Here is a 27,899-nt window from a genome sequence, read left to right on the forward strand (position 1 = left end):
TCATGTACTTACCAAAAAAGTGTTTGCCTTGATGACAGCTTTGCACTCTCTTAGCATTATCTCAACCAGCTTCACCTGGAATTCAAGATGACTGCTACTGTATACATTGTATAAGAATAGTGAAACCATCTACTATTTGTTATATTCAGCACTTCAAAAAGAACAGTTTTGACATTTGTATCTTGTATTTTTTTTTGGTTAAAATTGCATAAATAATTAGTTAGCATTATCTGATGTATTGGTAACTAAACGAAATGTCATAGTAATTCCCAGAAAACGTAGATTTTGCATGAATGACTCATGGGTGAAATGTGTGAAACCCCAATTAATGCACAATAAAATGTTCTGAACATAAGATAGGGGGTATTACAAGTGTTATCAGTTTGAGTTCAAATTCACCCCATAACTGAAAATTTCACCAATGCGATTGAAAAAAATATAATAAATCCATCCATCCACTCCCCGTTGTATGTCTTATAAATTATGCACAATCATCATGAAATATACTAAACTTCAAAAGGTATTTATAATAGAATGTGATCGACTATGATAAACTGTCTTCTCAGTTCGATTGGTCTTGCTAGATGTACATTTTATTAAGACATACCTACAATTTACAATGTTAAGTGATAATGACAAAAAAATAATTTAAGATTGACCATTTATAATATCAAACTTAAAATGTTTTATATTTAAATAACAGACTGCAATTATAGCTGTCCATCCAAACTCTTATAAGTATGCCAAAACATTTAAATCAAACTGCAACAGCAAAAGACCCATTCATTTAGATATAACCTTTTTGTGCAAACAGTACATAAAAATCTCATCCAATTCCTAATGGATCCACTGACGTTGATAACCTCTCAAACCCCAAGTGTACTTACACAGCCTTTCGCCTATACAGCTGACACCAGTGGTGTAGCGGAGGGTAAATGCACATACATGGGAGCATTACTTTACTCACTGCGAACAGCATTTACATACCAATTTTATTATTATTATTTTTTTATTTTTTATTTTTACATATGTGTATATACACACACACCACTGGATGGCACTACTGCAGCTGGTACACACAGTCAGTATTGGGGTACGGAGGAAGGTTGAGCTGGTACTTCTTCTCCATGGCAGGAGGCACAAAACGTCCACCCAGATAGTGGTAGCGTCCACAGAAGTGTTTTGCTGACTTCTTAGGGGCAGTCAGGGAGATTAGCATGTCTGGCTGGAGTCCATCTGTGCTGCCCTGCTCCACATCCCAACCTGAAGAGGACATGTACAGTATGGGAGAATATCTCCATCCCAATGGAAACATTTTGGCTGAGCTAATAGACTTAAGGCACACTGTATTGAACCTCTGGATTCAACAAATAACGTTCCTGATGTTTTCTGAACAAAATACTGCCCAAAATGTGGTTTTTAATCAAGGCATTTTCTTAAGCTTTTTTTTGTTTTTGATAACTTGTTAATAGATCAATTGAAATATCTGGTGGTGACCCACAGAAATGCAGGACTGATTATGGCAAGTCAGTTTATATTTGGCTTGGCTAGCTAGCTTGCTAATATGATTTGACTAATGCGGCAACACCAGATCAACAGTATTAGCTATTTAGCCCCCTGCCCCAGTTCCTAGGGGGAAGTGCTGTGGTGTGAGGGGATGCAGAGGCTCACTCCGTCTGTTGCTTTTCTGGACCACTGCCGAGGGTTGGGGGTCTTACTGCCACTTTTACAGTTGCCAAAGCATCACCCAGGTGGGTGCTACATTTCAGTAGTGGATGATCCAGCCTAACTATGGAGGAGGAGCTGCGACTATCCAAGACGACTAAGTGCCCATTGAGAAGCTCCGTGGCCTGTCTGTCTGAAGGTCTCTGTACCATCTATGCTCCCTCTTCTCAAGATACTACCTTTCTGTACTGCCTATCATCTAAAGATGTCAAAGACCATCACCGAAATACTGCCAGATTTTGCTAAATTGTTTTTGGTTTATTTTGTTTCTAAACCAACTTTGAGATTCTACTATATAAAAATCAACTATTACCTTGTGATTGAGATATAGTAGAGACTGGATATTTTTACTAGACTTGCTTATCAGTGAAAGACATCTATATCTGCCCTCTAGATTCTAGTTTGAAGTGAGTTAAGGGCCCACCCACCTGAGGGGATGTCAATACTAACTATAGGTACAGTGGTCTTCTTCAGCACGTCCAGGATGGAGCCAAAAGGCTCCCGCACTGCACCCTTGAAGCTGAAGCCAAAAATGGCGTCTATCACCAGGTTGTAAGCCTCGTCGACCACCATTGCCTAAGAGGATCATCTTTGTCACTTTCAGAATTAACACCACTGCACATTATCACATACACACTCCAAGATAAATACATCAACAACCTTTTATACAACACTGACACTCCCAGATAATTTTATGTGAGGTAGCCGAGGAGTCAGGACACACACCTAACAACCAAATAGACTTTGTTCTGAGGTTAACACAGGAGCCACAGCTCACTATACCTCAGGCATTTCAGTTAAGAAAGGTATATCCATCTTCTCACACTGGGTGGTCAGACCCTGGAACAACAGTTTGTTTGGCCTCTTTGGGTACAGTATGGTAGGTGCATAACCCTGTAGTCACACACAAAGCATCAAACACAAAGAATCACAGACTATAGGCATGTTACTTAGCAATGCATACTAATAGGTTATTTAAGCCTATTTGATGCCAATTTAAAAGTCACTTACTATTACAGAAAAAGCACAACACAGCATTGATTCCAAAAGCAATAGATGCCTTTAAGAAAAATAGGTTAATTATAATAATAACCAATTCTCTAATATCTACTGCATGCCTTGATATTTGAAAACATATCAGATGAGAAGGATGAAACACTCACAAAGAGTTTGAGATGTCTGGCACAGACCAGGCCATCTCCTCCATTGTTACCTGGGCCACAAATCACAAGCAAAGAGGGTCTGGCTATGACCAGAGAGCTGGTGGGGTAGGCCTAGAACAGAAGAAAGGCAACAGATGAATAAAAAGGTAGCCTAAAAGCAACACTTAAAGCACATGTCAAGCTTAAAACCATTTCAACCAGCCTAAAGTAGGGCCCTCATGACTTCCAATTGTGAAATGTCTAATCTACACTATGCAGAGTCTAAATTGAGTTAAACTTGTGCTTCTGAGATTTTCCAATGCTGAACAGCGCACAGCTGTGGCATTCACCATCTCACAGCACCTTGGGCAGTACCAGTCATTGTAAGAGACACTCCTAGGGGAAATACTGAGTCTCACCCTGGTGATTGCTGTAGCACAGCTGAGCCCAGCCAGCTCCATCAGCTGGTCCACACTGAAGCCATACTCTGAGAACAACTCCTCGTCAATTTGCTGAGCCTCCTCCTGCCTGAGGATACAGATAAATATATCACACAGTTCACACACATGCAGGCATGCACACACACACACACACACACACACACACACACACACACACACACACACACACACACACACACACACACACACACACACACACACCCTTACCCAAGGTATTTTATGGACTGGGCCATGGTGGACGCTAGTCCACTGAAGCACTCCTTATATAGACTATTTGTCACACTGACCAATGGACATGCCCTCCTGTGGGAGAGGACTGTGGTTGTCCGTAATGTCACAAGGAACCCAATCCTAAACAGAGCCCGCAGACTCAACATCCAGTTGGTTCAAACACCTGGAAGAGGAGGAACATATTCACATTCAATGAGAGACCCATGTTTGAATTTAATGGACACTGAAGATGACAGGTGAGTAAACAGGTGTTATTGTTATTGCCTGGGTGCCAGTCTGTATCTGCGCCCTTGCCAACTCCTTATGGAATTGTCATCCAAAAATGTTTGATTTGACAATGAGCAATGGAGTTGGCAGGAGCACAAACAGATCGGGGGCCTGGCTTATGTTTTTGTGCTTTAAGCATGTATGTGCTTTAAGCTATGGTTTTCATAACTAAAAATATATAAATAACTTAAGTTATCATGGAAGACCTCTGCAGTAAAACATCTAAATAACAGTTTAAACAGAACTATGCCTAATACCAAGCAAGCACAACACTGAAAACCTCCAACTTGAATACTAATTTGTTATGGATGTGAGCAAGTCAAGTGATTTGAAAGATGATTAGTAAGACTCACCAAATGCACAATCTTCTAGATTTAAAGGTTGTTAATCTTCAAATATTCAATTGCACAATTTACGAACCAAATGACACAATTTAAATCGCCTTTAAAACCGTGTGTCTGGTGCAGTTTGTTACGCGAATTGCTTAGCATTTACTTCCTGTATAATCAGAAACCGTTCCTTCTTCTTCTTCTTTTGGTATCATCGCGTTCGCACATTTGTTTGTGCATGCCGCCACCTACTGTGCAGTAATGTGTTCTCAATCACGTTATATTTTGTGATACAAAAATAAAAAGGAAGGAAGAAAGGGAAAAAAATGGCACCACTAACCCTAAACCTATATACCACTATTTCATCATCCCCCCCCCCATTCAACTACTTTAACTGATCCGACACCAGGCTGATGGCCTGAGAGGACGAGAATCTTTTGTTCAACAGAACTTGTAACTTTTCTGCAGTAAAACCCTTTACACCCAAGTGCCTCTCAGCAGCTGCCACCACAACATCTATTTTCTGGGATTCCATTTCTGCGGTACAGTTGATAACTAGGAAGCCTACGCCTAATACTCACCCTTGACCCATTATCCTCTAATCTCTTCTCTTGCACCGGGCACTTCTGATCCCCAAAAACATGGGCACGCCCACAATCGATACACACAGTTTTTTTTCCACCGATACAACACATTCCTTTGCCCCATGCTCACCTGCACACTGCTCACATCTTGGAATCTCCCTCCTACACTGTGATGCAACATGACCATAAGCTTGGCATCTAAAACACCTGAAGCAGGGTTTCCCAAACTCGGTCCTCGGGACCCCATGGGCAGCAACTTTTGGTTTTTGCCCTAGCACTACACAGTTGATTCAAATAATCAACTAATTACCAAGGACATTTATGTAAAAGCGAATAATTATGTGAATATGTATTTTCAGATGCAAGTGAAAAGTAATAAACCCTCATTTTTTGTAGCAATTAATGTACATGTCATTCTAAATTATTAAATGATTAAAATAAAAACACATAATAGAAGAAACCATGTGTCAGTATTTTCTTTTTATATGACCACCTTATGTCCTTGTAGCTATTTTCCATATTCATTTTGATTATTTGATTATTTCTTTTTTTTCCTATGAATGAAAAGAACAGATAATATTTTAACTAAGACAAACAATATGACTCTGTGGAGGCAGAAGCACATATAAAACACAGTGTATCCAGTCATCCAGGTACAAATCCAATGTTATTCGTCACATACACATATTTAGCAGATGTTATTGTGTGTAGCGAAATACTTGTGTTCCTAGCTCCAACAGTGCAGTAGTATCTAACAATTCCCAACAAAACACAAAAATCTAAAGTAAAATAATGGAATTAATAATGGAATTCATCCCAAACCATCTCAATTGGGTTGAGGTCGGGTGACGGTGGAGGACAGTTCATCTGATGCAGCATTCCATCACTCTCCTTCTTGGTCAAATAGCCCTTACACAGCCTGGAGGTGTGTTGGGTCATTGTCCTGTTGAAAAACAAATGATAGTCCCACTAAGAGCAAACCAGATGGGATGGCATATCTGTAACAGTGTAGGTTCCGTCCCTCTCTTCGCCCCAACCTGGGCTCGAACCAGGGACCCTTGCACACATCAACAACTGACACCCACGAAGCATCGTTACCCATCGCGCCACAAAAGCCGCAGCCGTTGCAACGCAAGGGGAAACCCTACTTCAAGTCTCAGAGCGAGTGACGTCACTGATTGAAACGCTATTAGCGCGCACAACCGCTAACGAACTAGCCATTTCACATCGGTTACATATCGCTGCAGAATGCTGTGGTAGCCATGCTGGTTAAGTGTGCCTTGAATTCTAAATAAAGCACAGATAGTGTCACTAGCAAAGCACCCCCACACCATCACACCTCCACCTCCATTTTTCACGGTGGGAACCACACATGCGGAGATCATCCGTTCACCTCCTCTTTGTCTCACAAAGACACGGCAGTTGGAACCAAAAATCTAAAAGGACAGATTTCAACCGGTCTAATGTCCATTGCTCGCGTTTCTTTGCCCAAGCAAGTCTCTTCTTCTAATCGGTGTCCTTTAGTAGTGGTTAGTAGTGATTCACGCAGTCTCCTCTGAACAGTTGATGTTGAGATGTGTCTATTACTTGAACTCTGTGAAGTATTTATTTGGGCTGCAGTAACTCTAATGAACTTATCCTCTGCAGCAGAGGTAACTCTGGGTCTTCCTTTCCTGTGGTGGTCCTCATAAGAGCCAGTTTCATCATAGCACTTGAAGAAATTTTCAAAGTTCTTGACATTTTCCAGATTGATTAATGTCTTAAAGTAATGATGGACTGTCGTTTCTCTTTTCTTATTTGAGCTGTTCTTGACATATTAATATTATGGACTTGGTCTTTTACCAAATAGGGCTATCTTCTGTATACCACCCCTATCTTGTCACAACACAACTGATTGCCCTAAATGCATTAAGTAGGAAAGAAATTCCACAAATTAACTTTTAACGAGGGACACCTGTTCATTTAAATGCATTCCAGATGACAACTTCATGAAGCTGGTTGAGAGAATGCCAAGAGTGTGCAAAGCTGTCAGCAAGGCAAAGGGTGGCTACTTTAAAGAATCTCAAATATAAAATATATTTAGATTTGTTTTTGGTTATTTGATTTGTTTTTGGTTATTACAAGATTCCATATGTGTTCTTTTATAGTTTTGATGTCTTCACTATTAATCTACAATGTAGAAAATAGTACAAATAAAGGAAAATCTTTGAATGAATATGTGTGCCCAAACTTTTGACTGGTACTGTATAAATATTAGATAGGGCAATGTCGAAAATACAGTCAAATAGAATACAGTATATACATGAGATGAGTAAAGTGACTTGTGTTCCATTACTAAAGTGGCCAGTGATTACAAGTCTATATACGTATATAGGGCAGAAGCCTCTATGGATGTTGGCTCGTGATGGTTATTTAACAGTCTGATGGTCTTGAGATAGAAGCTGTTTTACAGTCTCTCAATCCTAGCTTTGATGCACCTGTACTGACCTCAACTTTTGGATGATAGTGGGGTGAACAGGCCGTGGCTCGGGTGGTTGATGTCTTTGATGATCTTTTTGGCCTTCCTTTGACATCGGGTGCTGTAGGTGTCCAGCGAGGGTTAACATGCTTAAATGTCTTACTCATGTCAGCCACGGAGAAGGAGAGCCCACAGTCCTTGGTAGCGGACCGCATCGGTGACACTGTGTTATCCTCAAAGCTGCCATCTATCCACGGTTTCTAGTTTTGGTAGGTGTTAATAGTCACAGTGGATACAACATCTCCTATACATTTCCTGATGAACTCAGTAACCTTATCCGTGTATTTGTCAATGTTATTCTCAGAGGCTACCTGGAACATATCTCCATCCGTGTGATCAAAACAATCTTGAAGCATGGATTTCGATTGGTCAGACCAGCGTTGAGTAGACCTTAGCACGGGTTCTTCCTGTTTGAATTTCGGCCTATAGGAAGGGAGGAGCAAAATGGAGTCGTGATCAGATTTGCCGAAGGGAAGGCGGGGGAGGGCCTTATAGGCATTTCGAAAAGTTGAGTAGCAGTGGTTCAATGTTTTTCCAGACCGAGTACTACAGTCAACTTGTCGGTAGAATTTTGTTCATCTTTTCCTCAAATTTGCTTTGTTGAAATCCCCAGCTACAATAAATGTGGCCTCAGGATATGTGGTTTCCAGTTTGCATATTGTCCAGTGTAGTTCTTGGCATGCCGTCGAGTTATCTGCTTGAGGGGGAATATACACGGCTGTAACTATAACCGAAGAGAATTCTCTTGGGAGGTAATACGGTCGGCATTTGATTGTGAGGTATTCTAGGTCAGGTGAACAAAAGGACTTGAGTTACTGTAGGTTATCACAATCACATCATGAGTAGTTAATCATGAAACATACACCCCTATATTTCTTCTTCCTAGAGAATTATTTTTTCCTGTCTGCACAATGTACTGCGAGAGTATGTTACAATCCCTGATGTTTCTCTGGAAGGAGATCCTCGCCCTGAGCTCGTCTGCTTTAGTGTCCAGAGACTGAACATTAGCGAGTAATATACTTGGAAGCAGACTAGAAGTCCACTCCGAATACCTCTTCTCCGCCGACAGTGTTTTGGAGCAGCCTCTGGAATAAGTTCAATTGCCCTGGGGGGTACGAACAAATAATCCAATTTGGGAAAGTCATATTCCTGTTCGTAATGCTGGTGAGTTACCGCTGCTCTGATATCCACATTTCTTTCCGACTGTACGTAATAACACAAATAATTTTCTGGGCTAATAATGTAAGAAATAACACACACAAAAAAGAAATACTGCGAAGTTGCTTAGGACTTAGAAGCAGAGCTGCCATATCTGTCAGCGCCATCTTACCTGTACAAACAGCCAATACAATGTGCAACATTGAATAACAAAATGAGACCACAAGAACAAAGATACACCATTAAAACAACATGAGGCAATTGTATTGATCCATGCATAGTTATTCTATTCTATTATTTTATTAATTGTGACATGAATAGAAGCAAGATGTGTTCCAGATTAGACTGGAGGCATACTGTAACATGCAGGGATCCATTGGGAAAATATATAGCTGGCAGTGGTTAAATCTAATTTTCATGCCAACAAATTAATCTAACCTTTATTTGTGCTCTGTCTGGATCTAAACATAAATCAAATGCATGTGCATGTCTGAATCTATTACAATGTATAAAGTTAGAAAAACTTTATTGGATAAAGAGTATAAAAAAAGATATAAAATTGAGATGAAATGGAGTCCATGTGCACCAGTTAGAACTCAAGGCTTCACATGATGGGGCAGTTCTCCATTCTAGATCCACTCTGAAAAATGAGATATATTTTTTAACATACACTGTTTGTTGTGCAAAATATCTTAATATGTTGAATAGCTCAATGATTATACAACCAGAGTTCTGTGTCATTAAACAGGTTTGTGTGCTTTCCAGCAGATGAAGTGTAGATTTCAAATGGGCCTACTTATAGGGACTAAAAATGTTGTGTGTCTGTGGGACTTATAGGACCTACCCTACGAGACGTGCTGCTGCTCACAACATAGGAGTGTGGGAGGAGACCCTCAGCGATGCCCCCACTTCGGATGGAGCGGGAGGCGGAGGACACAGAGAAGCCGCCGCTGGACTTGCTGTCAGCGGGCAGGCCACAGGAGCCACACCGGCTCCGCAGGTTATACTCACCATCTCCTCCGCATGTGCTATGGGCCATCTGCAGGGGGCGTCAGAGATATATGTATTAACCACACATTCATTTTGCTGCATTCCTTATGGATGTGCCAAAGTCCGAAGACACACCCTTTTCATACTCAATTGGCATTTGATTGCACTCACCATGTCATCTTCATCAAATAGGGTGCGGGTCACCTTCCTCGTAGCCATTTCCTGAATAGAGAGAAAGATCCGTTGCATGTCACAAACTATAATATGAACATGTTTGTGGGGCAGGCCGTCATTGAAAATAAGAATTTTTTCTTAACTGACTTGCCTAGTTAAATAAATGTCAAGTAAATAAATAAACAGTGAGTGCCCACCTCTCCGTTGGCACTGATCAGAGTGGTCTGGAAGTGGTCTCCACTGCCCCATGAGGTCTGGGTCTTCCACACCAGGTCAGAAGGGGGGTTGTGGCTGCCACCAGCTGCAGATGCCCAGATCTGATTCCCCAAAAGAACATTCAGAAGTATTTTCATTTTTTTTCACAGATAAAATTACCATGTTCAACACAATGGTAGTTGAAACTTTTCAGACACACTTACTGTGACCCTCTGTCCAGCCTTCAGGGTGAATTTAGGGGGGAACTTGAAGGTGACGGGGGTGCCGGAGCCTATCTGTCGCTTCAGTTGCCAGTTTCCCAGGTTCTGGTCCTGTGGGAGTGATGTAGAGGATGGATTTACTGGAAATCCCTAATTAAAGTGCTAAAGCAGTGGCAGTAGATTTGTAAATGTCCCTCTACAGCCTCATCCTATCAACCTAATACGAAAACAAATTGACTTTAATGTGTAAAATGCCAAACAAGCCCTCTCACCTCATCTGCTTTGTTGCTGAGCAACACATACTTCCCATCCAGGTCCACTTCATCCACAGTGACACGTCCACTGGCAGAAGCCTGCTGGGTGATGCGTGTTCGCGCCACTGCGCCTCCTGTCAGGCCTGAGGCCTCACTGTCGGTGTTGTTGAGACGCCGCTTCTTGGTAGAGGAACTGCAGTGGACGGTACGGGTGCCTGATCCACTTCCTGTCACTCGCATGGCGGGAGGGCTGGGAGACAGACGCAGCCTGGATGGAGTAGAATTGATCCATGGGTTTTAATAACCGAGAAGGGAGAAGAGCAAGAGTAATTTGTGAATGACTGAGTTTGACATGTATTTGTGCTTCTGACCTGTGTATACTTTTTAATACTGTATGTGCCACATGTGACTGTTTGTAGCCCTGTGAGTAAGTACATGTAAAGTATGTGTTTTGTCAGTATGTAAAAATGTACAATATGTAGAAAAGAAAAGGTCTTCAGATGTAGTATTTCTAGTTCGTCCCTTTAGTTAGAATACGCGACAGATCATCAGTCAATCACCACCAAATTTCTATCCAATCAGAGACATTCTCTTTAGCCTGCTTGTTGTAAGTCCCACCTCCAAGTTGTAATTGCTTATGTATCGTCATTGCTAGCAACTAGCTAGTTAGCCAGGCTAACTGTTTTCTATGCATCATGCACACAGTGCATTGCAGTTATGTTTATACTTGAGATAAGAATATTTATGTATTTTTATTATCGTTGTCAGAGTTTGTTTACATTGTACAGCCTGCTGGTAACTGCGGCAGCTTATTAGAGATAGCAGGTTTAGTGAGCGCTCTCGCTCTGTCCACCATTTTCATGGTCAGTACACAGTTATTGCACCTTGTAGTGGTCACGAGTCCTTGCAGGCCACTTTATAGTTTACCGTCTATGTTAGCATACTAGAACTGTATTGTGTAGCGGTGTATAGACTGCAGGTGTATTCTGCTATTGTGATTAATGTTCTCTATACTGCATTATATTTGAGATGTAATGGAAGCCTATTACATACAGCATATCATTTTAAGTCAGTATTGTTTTCACATCTGTGTGAAGCCTTATTTCATTACATTTACATAGCAAATTGTAGCAAGCTTATCTGGTTAAGCCTTTATACTGTATGCATCTTATAGTAATAATCATATATTATTGTGTCCTATAATATGTTTGTTTTTCTATTCCTTGTAAAACCACATCCTACAGTTGTTCATTAAAGAACCCTAAAAATTACCAGTGTGTGGTTCATGGTGGTGAGGTGACTAGCCAATTAAGACGGCATCCATACTGCTCTAGCCGGCAGCCTTGTAGTGATTCAATATCGAAACCGGCAAGCTAGCTAAGCTATCAAAACAGGTTTAACCCTGCCCTATTTTACAAGTATTGTATGTGTGACTATAAAATGCATATTTCTATGTCTTCAGTATACCTCTGCTCCTCTCCCTCCAGTAGCTTTCTGTAGGCACAGATCTCCATGTCCAGGGCCAGTTTGACATCCAGCAGCTCCTGATACTCATCCAGCTGCTGCTGCATCCTCTGTCTCATCTCAGCCATCTCTCTCTCCTTATCCCCCAGCAGACGGCGCGTGGTGTCCCTCTCACGAGACAACGCCTCCTCCAGGTCCCTCACCTTCGCCTCACGGGCTGCCAACTGGAATGGGTGGAAAGGTTCTTATGAAATGGGTACAACTTACTTATTGACAGGGTATACACATTTTTAACTGCTAAGCTAGCTAGCTAACTTAGTCTAGTTGTTTTCTCAAGGTCAGGGTCGGATGTTCCTTGCAACCGGGAACTAATCTATTTTCAAAATTAAAAGTGATAGATTTCCCAAAGAAGCAATGCAGTGAATAGCCTAAATTGGAAAAGTTTCCTCTACCGACCTTGAATAAAATGTCATTTGAACTTACTTTAATGGTTGTCTGTGTGGTTGGCCCTTTTGCAGGTAGGAATGTGAGAAAATATATCTACAGGAAAGTATAATTACATCAACTTTTCAAAGCGCTGGAAGAGCATTCAGATTTCTATCACCTGAAACGTGCAGAACCATGTAAACACGTTGCACGAGCTCTAGAAGTAGGCATGCATCTCATGCATGTATTTTCATCTTGTACAAATGCATCCGGTAATAGAATTAATCTGAAAGCACTACCAGCACTTTGAAAAGTTGATGCAGTTGGGCTAGGATAACAGTACTTTAGGTCTAAGGGTGGGTGACATCACCACACGATGGGTACTAGGATTTTGTCTCACTCTGTCTTTCCTTGATTCCTCACATCCCATTTCCTCACCTGTATTGTATTGCAACTGTATTGGATGAGAAGGTCCAAGGTCCCTACCCTTCTGACCTTCTCCAATGGGTTTTGAGAAGGAGGAGAGGAATCGAGGAAGGGTGAATTGAGAAATAGCTTAGCACCTGTCAACTAGCTAACGTGCAACACACATCCTTCTCCGCATCAACCTCAGCAGTCAGCAGAGCAGACTGTGTGAACTGAGTCAATCTAACAACCCCATTGGAATGTGACACAAACAAGGGACGGTGTGCTTTAGGACCATGTGGACGCCTCTGAGCGGTCGGGTAGGCTGTTTGGAGTGTTTATCCAACTGGATTAAAAATGTTAAAAAATAATTATAATGTCCCCCCCACTTCCGAAGTTGCACCCCGGTTTAATTCTGCTACATTGACACAGATCACACAGTCGGTGGCTGAGTTATACTGTCGGCGGCATAGGAGGAGGTGAAAGGGGTGTGACTGGAGCAGAGGTGAGTTCTAGTAGCCAATGTGATGTCTTCCCCCCTGAGACTTAAAGTAGTGTCTCCTGTCCATCATGAATTTATCTATATCTTAATACCATAAGCGTATCAGCTGCGGGAGGATTTTGTGTCGATTTGCCTCATTCTGCTACACTCACTGTCCTCCAGTGGTTGGCATGCTAACTTCAAGTGTCATTTGATTATGTTCGTTCTCAATTTGTGGAAACATGAGTCTCATAAAATGTCTGTGTCCAGTTGCAGCGGGTTCGTTTGAATTTAGAAAATGCTCTGTTATTAAAATAAATCAATTTTATTCTCCATGAAGTAGTCCACCAATGTGTATGCCGCCATATTGTCTATTTCAAATATGTTTCATTGATTTTCATTGATTACTATTTTGTAAATGACAGCCGAAGTCAAGGATCGGTAGGGTGAATAGTGAAGGAGGCTTTGTTGTGAAAAAGGAAGCCGATTCTAGATTTAATATGAGTTTGGAAGGAGAGTTTACAGTCTAGCCAGACACCTAGGTATTTATAGTTGTCCACATATTGTAAGTCAGAACCGTCCAGAGTAGTGATGCTAGTTGGGCGGGCGGGTGCGGGCAGCGATCAGTTGAAGAGCAAGCATTTCGTTTTTACTAGCATTTAAGAGCAGTTGGAGGCCACGGATGGAGTGTTGTATGCCATTGAAGCTCGTTTGGAGGTTTGTTAACACAGTGTCCAAAGAAGGGCCAGATGTATACAGAATGGTGTCGTCTGCGTAGAGGTGGATCAGAGAATCACCAGCAGAAGGAGCGACATCATTGATATATACAGAGAAAAGAGTCGGCCCGAGAATTGAACATGCAAGCATGAATTTAACATGCATGAACCCAAGGCTTTTACGGTTACAGGAGTCAACAAACGAGAGCGCCTGGGGACACACAGGGCCTGGGTTAACATGACACGCAGAGGAGAGAACCACTATTATCAAATATCACTGTCATGATGGTGTGCAGAAAATAACATTTTAAGGTTAATTTAATTTAACTTCAAAATACATCACGAAATAAATTGCTTGAAATCAAACTAATGTTATGTTCCATCGTGGTGCGATGATATGCAGTTCAACATTATCCCCACAAGGTGTCAGTGCTAGCATCTGTAAAGTTCAGCTTTACTGTAAACACGCCACTAAGGTCTTGTAACGTGAGGCCGATAATACATGACTAGCACAAGCTAGCGGTTCATTAAAACTAGTTTGTTTCTTTAAAAAAGTAAGTGGGCAATACACCTGGGTAAAATATAGTTGTGTTTTAGAGGTTGCAGACGAAGAACTGAGTGACAGATTGGTTAGAGGGAGAGGGGTTGATAGTTGGGTAATTACTGCTGCTAGCTAACTTATGATGTAAACAATGTGGCAGTCAAACATTGAATTTATATGCTAGCTACATAGTTACTTTGTTGGATGTCGTGAGAGAAATTCATTTATCTAGCTAGCTGGCTAACAATATAAACTTCTATTTTTCTACCTTCACATCACGCTAGCTCCAGTGATATTATTTGCTGTGCTAGCCAAATGAAACACCAGAGCAAACAGAAAATATACAGGAAATAAATGTTGTCTGATGATTTTGTTTAGTGGATCTGGTAGTAACAAGTCAATGTGTGTATATTAGTCATTTGTTCCGTTTTCTGGTTGGATCTAGCTAGCAATTATGGCGCGCTGCAGCACCGGATGTTTATTGGGGAATAATCTCTTGTGGCGAGATGAAACGGTGAGAATCTGTCAAGCCTCACGTACAATTATGTGATTACGAGCAACAGTAGTTCCTGGTTTGGTGTTTTCTTCATTGATTATTTGGAAGAATCAGGATTGTGCGAAGGCGGAGTTTAACTAGTGCAGTGATTTTTAAGTCTGTGTGTGGATGATAAAACGGTTTCCACTAACAAAAATGTACTTTTTGGCCACGATAAACACGGGTGAAATTAGCGAAAAAGAGGGGTTTGGCTGAGAGTTTTCGTTTGCGATGGAGAAGACTTAGCTTCCTTCCTTTCCACAAAGGTAATCACAATTGTTAATGGCATGAAATGACAAACTTTCGCAAGATAATTTTACTTCTGGGTAACCGAGATTAACTAGGAATATTTTGGTTGCGCATGTGTATATAACGTGTTATTGTTTTGACAGTTGAAAAGATCTATAACAAACCTGCACAAATACTGTACCTGTTTTTGCAGCTGACTGAGTTGGGCAGACATAGACTCGATGCGTACTCTGGTCTGCTGCAGCTCCTCATGGGCTGCCCCCACCAGGTGGCTGCTCCTGTCAGCAGACTGACGGGCGTTCTCCAACTGGCAGAGAACAACAAAAGGGCATCAGTCCTTGGGAGCATGGGGACCAGAATCAGTGGTCGTCTAAACTGATGCTATTCATCCCTTAACTATACTGATGAAATGTACTTCAACCAATCACTTGTGCTCAAATCTCTCAAATGGTAGCATGCATGTTGGCCTACAGCTTTCTGAATATACTACTAGCAGGCACATTGCACATCATGAAGCTCTCTCTCAATCTCAAAATCTGATGTTTGGGCTACCTTAGATGTATAGGTTTTCTCTATATCATCCTTGTACATCTTGATCTGTAGCTCGTGCTGGGAGCGCATCTCTATCAGGGCCTCGGCCAGCCTGCTCTCAAAGTCCTCCTGTTTTCCGTTACCCAGCTCCACCATGCAAGACTCGTGGCGTCGCTTCGTTTCTCTCAGCTCCTGTAAGAGATTTACCAACAAAACTAAATCTTAAGGACCGGTTTCCCTGACTCAGATTAAGCCTTTTCGTGGATTCAAAATAATTCTCAATGGCAAGTATTTGTACATTCACTCTGCCAAAACAGTACACAGTAAAGGCGTCCGCATACATAGGTTTGGTTTGCTTCTAGTAGATCTCGGCTAGGCGACACGAACACCTGTGCTCACACATTCCCTAAAGTGCTTCGCTTGAATAACGAGAAAAAAGCGACAATATTACTGTTGTTTATCCCTCTTGAGCCACTTTAGCAACAACATAGCCAGAAACACTAACACAAAATATTCATGAAATAAATTAAGAAATCAGCCATTTATTTTGAGGGCAAACATGCTGACCACACAGCCCGCGTTGCATTTCAGGTTAAACAACAACCCAATGTTTATATCCCAGGACAAATTAGCTAGCAACAGCAGGCTAGCTAGCTAGCTAAATGTCAACAAATATTTCAATTGTTTCGACCTGTCCCCAAACTAATATAGTTGGTTCAGAGTTTGTTTTGATATTTCAACCTACGCGTTCTGATCATGTCTGGTGTGGATGGACAAAATCAACATGCGTGTGATGGCACATGAGGACGCACGTGCCCAGTCTAGTCTATTTATTTTACCTTTATTTAGCTAGGCAAATCAGTTAAGAACAAATTCTTATTTACAATGATGGCCTGGCAAAAGGCCTCCTGCAGGGGCTGGGATTAAAAATGTAAATATATGACAAAACACAGGTCACAACAAGAGAGACAACACTACATGAAGAGAGGCCTAAGACAACAACACAGCATGGCAGCAACACATGACAACACAGCTTGGTAGCAACACATGACAAAAACACGGTAGCAACACAACATGGCAGCAGCACAAAACATGGTACAAACATTATTGGGCACAGACAACAGCAAAAAGGGCAAGAAGGTAGAGACAACAATACATCACGTGAACAGCCACAAGTGTCAGTAAGAGTGTCCATGATTGAGTCTTTGAATGAAGAGATGGAGATAAGACTGTCAAGTTTGAGTGGTTTTTGGAGCTCGTTCAAGTCGCTAGCTGCAGCAAACTGATAAGAGGAGCGACCCAGGGATGTGTTTGCTTTGGGGACCTTTAACAGAATGTGACTGGCAGAACGGGTGTTGTATTTGGAGGATGAGGGCTGCAGTAGGTGTCTCAGATAGGGGGAGTGAGGCCTAAGAGGGTTTTGTACATCAGCATCAACCAGTGGTTCTTGCGATGGCTATACGGAGATGACTAGTTTACAGAGTATAGAGTGCAGAGATGTGTCCTATAAGGAGCATTGATGGCAAATCTGATGGCAGAATAGTAAAGAACATATAGCTAAGGTGTTTGGTAAAGTATTTCTCAAGTGAAAAATGTGCACGAAAACTAGTCATCTGTCGTTGAGTGAAGTGAAGAGGCGACTCCAGGATGCTGTCCTTCTGGGCAGAGTTGCAAAGAAAAAGCCATATCTCAGACTGGCCATTAAAAAGAAAAAATTAAGACGGGCAAAAGAACACAGATACTGGACAGAGGAACTCTGCCTAGAAGGCCAGCATCCCGGAGTCGCCTCTTCACTGTTGACGTTGAGACTGGTGTTTTGTGGGTACTATTTAATGAAGCTGCCAGTTGAGGACTTGTGAGGAGTCTGTTTCTCAAACTAGACACTCTAATGTACTTGTCCTCTTGCTCAGTTGTGCACCGGGGCCTCCCACTCCTCTTTCTATTCTGGTTAGTGCCAGTTTGCGCTGTTCTGTGAAGGGAGTAGTATATAGCGTTGTACGAGATCTTCTGTTTCTTGGCAATTTATCACATGGAATAGCCTTAATTTCTCAGAACAAAATTAGACTGACGTGTTTCAGAAGAAAGTTATTTGTTTCTGGCCATTTTGAGCCTGTAATCAAATGCTGATGCTCCAGATACTCAACTAGTCTAAAGAAGGCCAGTTTTATTGCTTCTTTAATCAGACAAACAGTTTTCAGCTGTGCTAACATAATTGCAAAAGGGTTTTCTAATGATCAATTAGCCTTTTAAAATGATAAACTTGGATTAGCTAACACAACGTGCCATTGGAACACAGGAGTGATGGTTGCTGATAATTGGCCTCTGTACGCCTATTCCATTAAAAATCTGCCGTTTCCATCTACATTAGTCATTTACAACATTAACAATGTCTACACTGTATTTTTTATCAATTTTATGTTATTTTAATGGAGAAAAAATGTGATTTTCTTTCAAAAACAAGGACATTTCTAAGTGACCCCAAACTTTTTAACGGTAGTGTATGTGCGAATTGTTTCGACTGGAAGCATATGGTAAGGTTTTAATTTAGCCAATTACCTTTAGCTGGCGAAATATCTTTAGTTGCCTCATTAAATGCTTTCAATATGAATTTCTACAATTTAGAAGTTTTTAAGACATTGAAATTTGGAGCTTTATTAACCTTTTCCAATATTATCCCATGTACATCGTGTAATTTATTGATGGTCCTTAACTAACCCCATAAGGATATTGAATGTCAAACCAAATTGACCATGGGCATTATGATGGGGTCATGTGCAGCTGCGCTCCTAATTGATGATTACTTGGGTGCTGTGGGCATGTGGGCAGGATTGACATAATCCCAACCCAAGGAAAACTGTTATGGAACCCTTCATTACCTGACACCATTTTTTCCCTATCGTCTCACAAATCGGAGTTTTGTACGAGACTGACTTCATGACACAAATTATTCTATTTACACTTTGTAATCAATTTTAACACTATAACAAATGTTTCTGTCTCATATCGATTAGAGGTCGACTGATTAATTGGAATGGCCGATTAATTAGGGCCGATTTCAAGTTTTCATAACAATCGGAAATCGGTATTTTTGGACGCCCATTTATTTATTTAAAAAAAAAAAAAGAAATGTTGACCTATATTTAACTAGGCAAGTCAGTTAAGAACACATTCTTATTTTCAATGACGGCCTAGGAACGGTGGGTTAACTGCCTTGTTCAGGGGCAGAACGACAGATTTTTACCTTGTCAGCTTGGGGATTCAATCTTGCAACCTTACAGTTAACTAGTCCAACGCTCTAACCACCTGCTTTACATTGCACTCCACGAGGAGCCTGCCTGTTGCGCGAATGCAGTAAGAAGCCAAGGTAAGTTGCTAGCTAGCATTAAACTTATCTTATAAAATACAATCAATCATAATCACTAGTTAACGACACATGGTTGATGATATTACTAGTTTATCTAGCCTGTCCTGCGTTGCATATAATAGCTTAGGTACACGTTGCTCCAACCATAAACATCAATGCCTTTCCTAAAATCAATACACAAGTATATATTTTTAAACCTGCATATTTAGTTAATATTGCCTGCTAACATGAATTTCTTTTAACTAGGGAAAATGTGTCACTTATCTAGCAAACAGAGTCAGGGTATATGCAACAGTTTGGGCCGCCTGGCTCGTTGCAAACTGTGAAGACTATTTCTTCCTAACAAAGACAGCCGACTTAGCCAAACGGGGGATGATTTAACAAAAGCGCATTTGCGAAAAAAGCACAATCATTGCACGACTGTACCTAACCATAAACATCAATGCCTTTCTTAAAATCAATACACAGAAGTATATAGTTTTAAACCTGCATATTTAGCTAAAAGAAATCCAGGTTAGCAGGCAATATTAACCAGGTGAAATTGTGTCATTTTGCGTTCATTGCACGCAGAGTCAGGGTATATGCAACAGTTTGGGCCGCCTGGCTCGTTGCAAACTAATTTGCCAGAATTTTACATAATTATGACATTACATTGAAGGTTGTGCAATGTAACAGGAATATTTAGACATAGGGATGCCACCCGTTAGATAAAATACGGAACGGTTCCGTATTTCACTGACAGGAAAAACGTTTTGTTTTCGAGATGATAGTTTCCGGATTCGACCATATTAATGACCTAAGGCTCGTATTTCTGTGTGTTATTATGATATAATTAAGTCTATGATTTGATAGAGCAGTCTGACTGTGCGATGGTAGGCAGCAGCAGGCTCGTAAGCGTTCATTCAAACAGCACTTTCGTGCGTTTGCCAGCAGCCCTTCGCAATGCATTGCGCTGTTTATGACTTCAAGCCTGTCAACTCCCAAAATTAGGCTGGTGTAACCGATGTGAAATGGCTAGTTAGTTAGCGGGGTGTGCGCTAATAGCGTTTCAAACGTCACTCGCTCTGAGACTTGGCGTAGTTGTTTCCCTTGCTCTGCATGGGTAACGCTGCTTCGAGGGTGGTTGTTGTCGATGTGTTCCTGGTTTTAGCCCAGGTAGGAGCGAGGAGAGGGACGGAAGCTATACTGTTACACTGGCAATACTAAAGTGCCTATAAGAACATCCAATAGTCAAAGGTATATGAAATACAAATCGTATAGAGAGAAATAGTCCTATAATAACTACAACCTAAAACTTCTTACCTGGGAATATTGAAGACTCATGTTAAAAGGAACCACCAGCTTTCATATGTTCTGAGCAAGGAACTTAAACGTTAGCTTTTTTACATGGCACATATTGCACTTTTACTTTCTTCTCCAACACTTTGTTTTTGCATTATTTAAACCAAATTGAAAATGTTTCATTATTTATTTGAGGCTAAATTGACTTTATTGATGTATTATATTAAGTTAAAATAAGTGTTCATTCAGTATTGTTATAATTGTCATTATTACAAATAAATAAAAGAATCGGCCGATGAATCGGTAGCAGCTTTTTTGGGTCCTCCAATAATCGGTATTGGCGTTGAAAAATCATAATCGGTCGACCTCTAATATCGATGCAACATAGGCTGTTTTCAAAACAAGATGTAGCTTTTTAGGGGCAGTTGCTGTTTAATCTAAATCTTAATCGAGAAACATTACTGACCCATAATGATTACTACTAGTTTTACTGCAAACTAGTCATGGAGGTCTTAAAATGTCTTAAGATTATGATTATCATCATCATGGTAACAGTAGTGACAAGTCAGACAGTCTGACCTCAGTGTAGAGGTTCTTCTGGAACTCCAGCTCTTCTTTTACTGTCTGGATGCGGTTCTCTAAATCCACTCTCCGCAGCATCTCATCCTGCAGCTGCTTCTTAGCATCGCTCAGACTGGTCTCCAGCTGATCGAGTCATAAAGAGAAATAAGATGTTAGGGTATGGCATTCACACACACATGTAGGCAAGCACACACAAGCATGCACACAATGAGAAGAGATAACAGTGTCAACTAGATGGAGAGATTGAATCAGAATGAACTGGAGTGAAAAAAGTCAGTGACTCACAAAAGCAATAGTGGGACAATAGTGTTGGACAATAGCTGTGTGAATGGGATTGATAGTGTCTTGGAGAACCAGACAAATTGTGAGTGAGTTCACCTTGGCTAGCTGGGCCTTTAGGTTCCTGACCTCTGCCTCAAGGTTGCGTTTCTCTCCCAGGGCAGTGGTCAGGGATGCATCCTTAGAGTTCAACAAAGCCTCCAGGTCCTTCAGCCGGAGTAGCGCCCCCACCAGATCGGACTCCTTCTTTGTGTTCCTGAGGAGACATGCATTCACTGGAATCACTGGTTTGTATGAACATAATTATGATGAGCAGTCTCTTGGAGTGTTGAGTAGATTTTTATATAAATATAATTAAAAAAGATATAATTTTATCTGTACTCTAACCTCGTCCCCAATCTCAATTGCTACAGAGAGAATGTCAGTGACAAGAGAATACCTACACTGACTTGATTACATACACTGATTATCCCTTCAACAAAAAAATCATGTAGATGTAGAACTGTTTTTCCAACAGTTCCTTTTTTTCATTCATACAGCTGTATCCTGTGGCTATTTTAGGGAGATGAAAGCCTGGAGGAGAAAGGTGGGAAAGCCTGGAAATGGGTGGGGGTGTTTCCAGCCCTGTGCTATGAGTCATAGTTATATCTATATCCATCCACTGTGACGCATCTGGTAGCCGCAAGCCACAACCGTCTTTGTTTGGCTGAGAGGCTGCCATGGCAACCCGGCCTGCCTTTGCCAAACACAAGGCTGCCACCATCTCAATATTTATGAAAAAATAATGGAAGCGGGGAGTGGAACACTCCAAACACTGCCACGTATTGTACATTTAGGTTGTGTCCCAAATGGCACTCTATTCCCTTCACAATGCACTACTGTTGACCAGAGACATATGTGCCATGGTCAACAGTTGTGTACTTTGTAAGAAATAGGGTGCCATTTGAGACACAGACATGATGACTGGAAAGCACAAACGGGAAAGTGTTAGTCACTGGGCTTGGATGCTGTATAGTAGGATGGGATGGGAGCTGTTTGGCTGGATGATGGTTGTAGTCAAACTACAGTGAGGAAAATGAAGGCATTTGCAAAATAAAACTGTAATCATTCGACACATGCAGAAGGCGTAGGAAGTGAGTGTGTGTAGGGAAACTACAGTCACCGGACAGTTTCATCAGGTGCACCACCCCGTTCACGAAAATGGATTGCTCCTACAGTCATGTGGCCATAGCTAGTTATGTAAAGAAGGCAGACAGGCATCGAGGGCATTCAGTTACTGTTTGATTGAACATTAGAATGGGAAAAACTAGTGACCTAAGCGACTTTGAGTGTGGTACAATCATCAGTGCCAGGCACGCTGGATCCAGTATCTCAGAAACGGCCGCCCTATGCACAAAACAGTACTGTAGTAATGAGGTTTGTGCAGTAGGCAATAGGCCCAAAATATTATCACCGCCTATTGGCTTTGCTTTCAATTCCCCTGCCAATGCATTGTTGTTCTTCTCAGACAATTTTTTTGAGGTAGGCTATATGACCACACAAGTAATAGATCAGTTGTTGTATTACTTGTGAGGCACAGCTGAGTGAGCATAAATTTGAATAATTAGCTTTTTATTTTAGTGGGCTGATGGAGCCTGCATCTGATAGTCAGTCTGAGCTCAGCAGAGGGAGAGGGCAGCAGAGGGTCCACCTCTCAATGTCCCTCCACTCTCCCTTTCCTCTGCTGACAATGACCAAAATGGACAAACTCGAGTCGCACCGCATTTTTTCTGCCTTATGCACAAATTAATGTTGTTACTCCTATGAACAGAGAAAGTGAAATATTCCTTGGTATTAAAAATTACCCAAGCCGTTAATAACAACAACAAAGCAAACCTATCGATACACTTTCCTACACATTCATTGTAGCTGCAAATCAAATTGTATTTGTCACATGCGCTGAATACAGCACCTTACAGTGAAATGCTTACTTACAAGCCCTTAACCAACTATGCAGTTTTAAGAAAATAAGAGAGATAAGAATAACAAATAATTAAAGAGCAGCAGTAAATAACAATAGCGGTGCAACATACAGGGGGTACCGGTACAGAGTCAATGTGCGGGGGCACTGGTGTTAAGGTAATATAACATGTAGGTAGAGTTATTAAAGTGACTATATATAGATAATAACAGAGAGTAGCAGCTGAGTAGAAGGGAGGGCAATGCAAATAGTCTGGGTAGCCATTTGATTTGCTGTTCAGGAGTCATATGTATGGCTTGGGGGTAGAGCTGTTTAGAAGCCTCTTGGACCTAGACTTGGTGGTCCGGTACCGCTTGCCGTGCGGTAGCAGAAAGAACAGTCTATGACTGGGGTGGCTGGAGTCTTTGACAATTTTTAGGTCGTTCCTCTGATACCGCCTGGTATAGAGGTCCTGGATGACAGGAAGCTTGGCCCAGGGGTTGTACTGGGCCGTACACACTACCCTCTGCGGTCAGAGGCCGAGCAGTTGCCATACCAGGCAGTGATGCAAACCGGCAGGATGTTGTCGATGGTGCAACTGTAAAACCTTTTGAGGATCTAAGGACCCATGCCAAACCTTTTCAGTCTCCTGAGGGGGAATAGGTTTTGTCGTGCCCTCTTCCCGACTGTCTTGGTGTGCTTGGACCATGTTAGTTTGTTGGTGTTGTTGACGCCAAGGAACTTGAAGCTCTCAACCTATTCCACTACAGCCCCGTCGATGAGAATGGGGGCGTGCTCGGTCCTCCTGCAGTGCTGGTTGTAGCACGAGTGTGAATGGAAGTAGGGAGAATGCACATTTTATGACTTCTAAACGTGTTAAATAGGAAGTGTTGACAGTGCTGAGTAAAAACTTTGACATGAACTCACTCATAAAAATAGCAGCTCTTTGCTGTATTCATTGACAGTCTGTCTCTAGTCGTGGTTTTAAAAGTGCAGAAATCTCACAGTATCAACTTTACTGTAGCAATCTTTTACGCCTGCTACGTTACTGCAGACACGATAATCTGAGCCATCTGATTGGCCATTGGTAGGCCTATAGTGCACTTGATTTGCTCCTCCCGGGCCTGTTCTGGAGGCAAAGGGGGCAGCAACCCGGTACTAGGGATGGTAGTTCGTACCTTCAGATATATGAAATGGTTCAAAATGGGAACACGTCGCCTACCTGGCGTGCAGGGAAGCTGAATCGAGTGCAGCTACCGCCAACAGCGTGAGACAAATTAAAAAAAAAAATAGGATCGCAAGGCTTATCGTTTTACAGAAATGTTTGGTGATTGACTAGGAATGCCGGTTGGTGAGCACTGCAATAGAGCATCTTTGGGATGAGATGGAACGGGCTGTTCGCAGCATGAATGTACCGCCTTCCAATCTGAAGCAACTGCGTGATGTCATCGCATCAGCATTGACCAACATCCCTGTGGAATGTTTCCGACACCTTGTAGAATGCCCCGAAGAAATCAGGCTGTTCTGGAGGCAGAGGGGGCTCTGAGCCGGTCCTAGACTAGTACCTAATAAACTGTCCGGTGAGTATATATACTACTGATAAGCACGGAAACAGCGTAATTCTTCATTTCAAATCCTTTCATGCATGATAAGTGATATATTTTAGGCTAATCCAAATGACCTTAAGGCCTGATTAAATTGTATTTGAGGTCAAAGACAAACAAGCTTTTAATCAGAATCAGAACAACATCTTCAAAAGGCTTTCAAGCATCCCAGTTCCCAAACTAATGGAGATGCAATACAAAACATCTGGATCTGTTCAGATCTTAGGAAACTGTATATTTGCATACATTTTTAATCAGAGAGACAAAATTTCCGTTGAAACCTCAGACATAGTCGTTCACGTGGTCAATGCATGCTCTTGAGTTGGTTCCCCAGTGGACAAAGGGTTGTTATATAACCACTGGAGACATGGCGGCAGTATAACTTTTACATCTTAAACATATTTGGGTGAGTCAGAGAACCCAAACTACTCCAGAATGGAAACAGTAGGCATGGAAAGTTTGAATCCGACACTCAACCATCACACAATGCTCAACCACCACACACACTTTCATAGGTTCAACTGACTCTGTAAACCTGTGCAAAATGTGCCTAGCTTTTCTGGCTGTCACAGAATGATGTAATCAGACATTCTTACTCTAATTAATATTAATAGTCTAATAATACTAAACTCAGTTCAACTGAATGGCACATCAACGCTCCACCGCTCTCCCTGCACTCTAATGACACACAAACACACACACACCAGGACATTACAGTATGAATGTGTTGCGGTCTTTACAGGGAAGTGCGCAATAGCTATATGGCAGATTATCTTTCTTAATTGAGGGCTTTATCAATTGCATGGTGGGGTTTATAGGATAAAAACATGGTTTTTATATTAGAATATACACCGATGCTGTAGGTACCTGGCCTTGAGCTCCTTGTAGTCCTCCCGCACCTTGCCTAGTTCCAGCTGCAGGCGGGCACGCTCTTTGGCCACCGAGTCCAGAGTCTGCCTGGCGTCAGCAAGCTCGGCCTCATAAGCAGCCTTCATGCCCTTCATCTCCCGGCTAATCTCGGTCTCCGATTCAGTAATGCGCAGCCGCAGCCCCGCATTCTCAGATTCCAGGGAGCGCACCTTGTCGATGTAGACGGCCAGACGATCATTGAGGTTGCACAGGTCATCCTTCTCCTGCAGCCGCGTGATGCGGTTGGGGGAGAGCGGCGTGCTCACGCCGCAGGGGGTTCGATTCTGGTTAGGTGTCGTCATGGTAGATGAAGGTAGCCTAGTCTGTACAGGGAGATAAAGATCTTTGTCAGAATATCAGAACAAGGCCTAGGCCTATATCAAAGTCAATTAAATTGTAATTTGCATATGAATACCACAAACACAAATAATCATGAACTTCATATAATCATAAATCTCAGCACTGTTGCATAGGCCTTTCTAGACAGTAGATTCCAACCCTACCGTTATACTTCTTTACACTGAGCTGCGGTTGTGGCAACTGCTAGCTAGTGTGAGGACAAAAATGGCAGTTTTCGATGTATCAGTTTGGATATAGGTAAAAGTTGGAGTACAGTGGAACATCCCATCCCTGCATTGAGTCACTTTTTCCGACCCATATCTCGTGCCGGCTCTGCAGTCTCTTAATCTAACCATGATTGTTCCGACCCCAGTGCAGCTCAGTATTAACAAGCATAATGGTAAGGTCTGAATCTGCTGGCTAGACATTAACATACAAAATTGGAAAAATGTTATCTTACATTCCAAAAGAAAGTCCTCTCTGCTGGAACAACTTTGGCCATAGAAAGGCTAATCATCATTTAATTTGTAATTTAAAAATATATTTTGGCTAGTCTTTGATATGTAATTGGATAATCAACTCAACCAAAAACATAAGTTGTCTCTATTTTATAGGACAATTTTCCATGAGACTTACCTTGAAAGGTGTAGGAGGGGGAAAGTGTAAATCAGCGTTTGTCTGATGGTCAACTTGTCTTTCTGACTGTTAAAATAGCTCCAGTTGTCAGGGTATGTTCTGTAAATGAATTACCAGCCTAGGAACACTGTCTGAGAATCAGTCTGTTAGTGCCCATATATTTGACCACAGAGAGAGAGAGAGATTTCCTCAATGCTCCGCCTATCTTCCCCTCCCTTCATTCACTGGGTGTGTGTGACCTTTCAGGATGAATGTTGAATTTCCCAAGTAAATTCATGATGCTACATTTAAATTGCAAAACCATTGCTCAACACTAAAAGTGCTAATGTAAACATGGTTTGTCAGTATTAAATTCCATGCTACTTTTATTTCATTTGTGTACAGCTTTTGCCCCTACATGAGTATATCAACTACGAGGTTATAGAAAACATTTAATATCTGATAGCAGGCTATGCAGTCAGAAGTCATCCCTATTCGTGGCAGCTGAACACTTCAATATAAACCCAAACAACCAAAACTGTGCTCCCTCACAAACAATGTGATAAAATTAAAAATAGGTAGCTACATTGATGATTATTTCAAGACAATATTTAGTTCCAGTAAAGCCATAATAACTAGGCAATGGAATTCTGCAGACTGTGGTGGAGAGCCACTGTAGCTATGACTCATAGACAAGAGGAAAAAAGTAGCCTTGTCCTCCCTAGTGCTACAAGCAAGGAAAGGAAAGCAATCACTTGGAAACCAATAAAAATGTGTTTTAATAAACTAGTGTATGTAATCAAATTGTGAGAAAGATTGCACACTGAATGTTTATTTTATTTTATTTCACCTTCATTTAACCAGGTAGGCCAGCTGAGAGCAAGTTCTCATTTACAACTGCGACCTGGCCAAGATAAAGCAAAGCAGTGCGACAAAAACAACAACACAGAGTTACACATAAACAAATGTACAGTCAATAACACAATAGAAAAATCTATGTACAGTGTGTGCAAATGTAGAAGAGTAGGAAGGTAAGGCAATAAATAGGCCATAGAGGTGAAATAATTACAATTTAGCAATAACACTTGGTGATTGATGTGCAAGTAGAGATACTGGGGTGCAAAAGAGCAAAAATATAAATAACAATATGGGGATGAGGTAGTTGGGTGTGCTATTTACAGATTGGCTGTGTACAGGTACAGTGATCGGTAAGCTTCTTTGACAGCTGATGCTAAAAGTTAGAGAGGGAGATATAAGTCTCCAGCTTCAGTGATTTTTGCAATTCGTTCCAGTCATTGGCAGCAGAGAACTGGAAGGAAAGGCAACCAAAGTAAGTGTTGGCTTTGGGGATGACCAGTGAAATATACCTGCTGGAGCGCATGCTATGGGT

The 27,899-nt window shown here is 41.5% G+C and overlaps 2 protein-coding genes across 2 annotated transcripts; both read right to left on the minus strand.

Annotated features, from left to right (window-relative positions):
• Positions 1-571: 571 nt before the first annotated feature.
• naxe (NAD(P)HX epimerase) lies at positions 572-4,368 on the minus strand. The gene is made up of 7 exons (XM_014141371.2): positions 4,180-4,368; positions 3,536-3,722; positions 3,287-3,395; positions 2,889-2,999; positions 2,509-2,619; positions 2,154-2,301; positions 572-1,263 (listed from the first exon to the last, which is right to left on the minus strand). Exons 2-7 carry the CDS (start codon positions 3,703-3,705, stop codon positions 1,061-1,063), a joined length of 852 nt encoding a protein of 283 aa, XP_013996846.1. The 5' UTR covers positions 3,706-3,722; positions 4,180-4,368; the 3' UTR covers positions 572-1,060.
• A 4,289-nt stretch (positions 4,369-8,657) lies between these two features.
• Positions 8,658-26,700, minus strand: LOC106569771 (lamin-A). Its single transcript, XM_014141370.2, has 13 exons — positions 26,531-26,700; positions 25,514-25,878; positions 21,203-21,359; positions 20,822-20,947; positions 15,619-15,789; positions 15,248-15,373; positions 11,717-11,937; positions 10,268-10,517; positions 9,999-10,106; positions 9,777-9,896; positions 9,577-9,627; positions 9,260-9,454; positions 8,658-9,055 (listed from the first exon to the last, which is right to left on the minus strand). Exons 2-13 carry the CDS (start codon positions 25,855-25,857, stop codon positions 9,020-9,022), a joined length of 1,905 nt encoding a protein of 634 aa, XP_013996845.1. The 5' UTR covers positions 25,858-25,878; positions 26,531-26,700; the 3' UTR covers positions 8,658-9,019.
• Positions 26,701-27,899: the final 1,199 nt, after the last annotated feature.

The sequence above is a fragment of the Salmo salar genome, chromosome ssa14, assembly GCF_905237065.1.
Source record: "Salmo salar chromosome ssa14, Ssal_v3.1, whole genome shotgun sequence".
NCBI classification, from domain to species: Eukaryota; Metazoa; Chordata; class Actinopteri; order Salmoniformes; family Salmonidae; genus Salmo; species Salmo salar.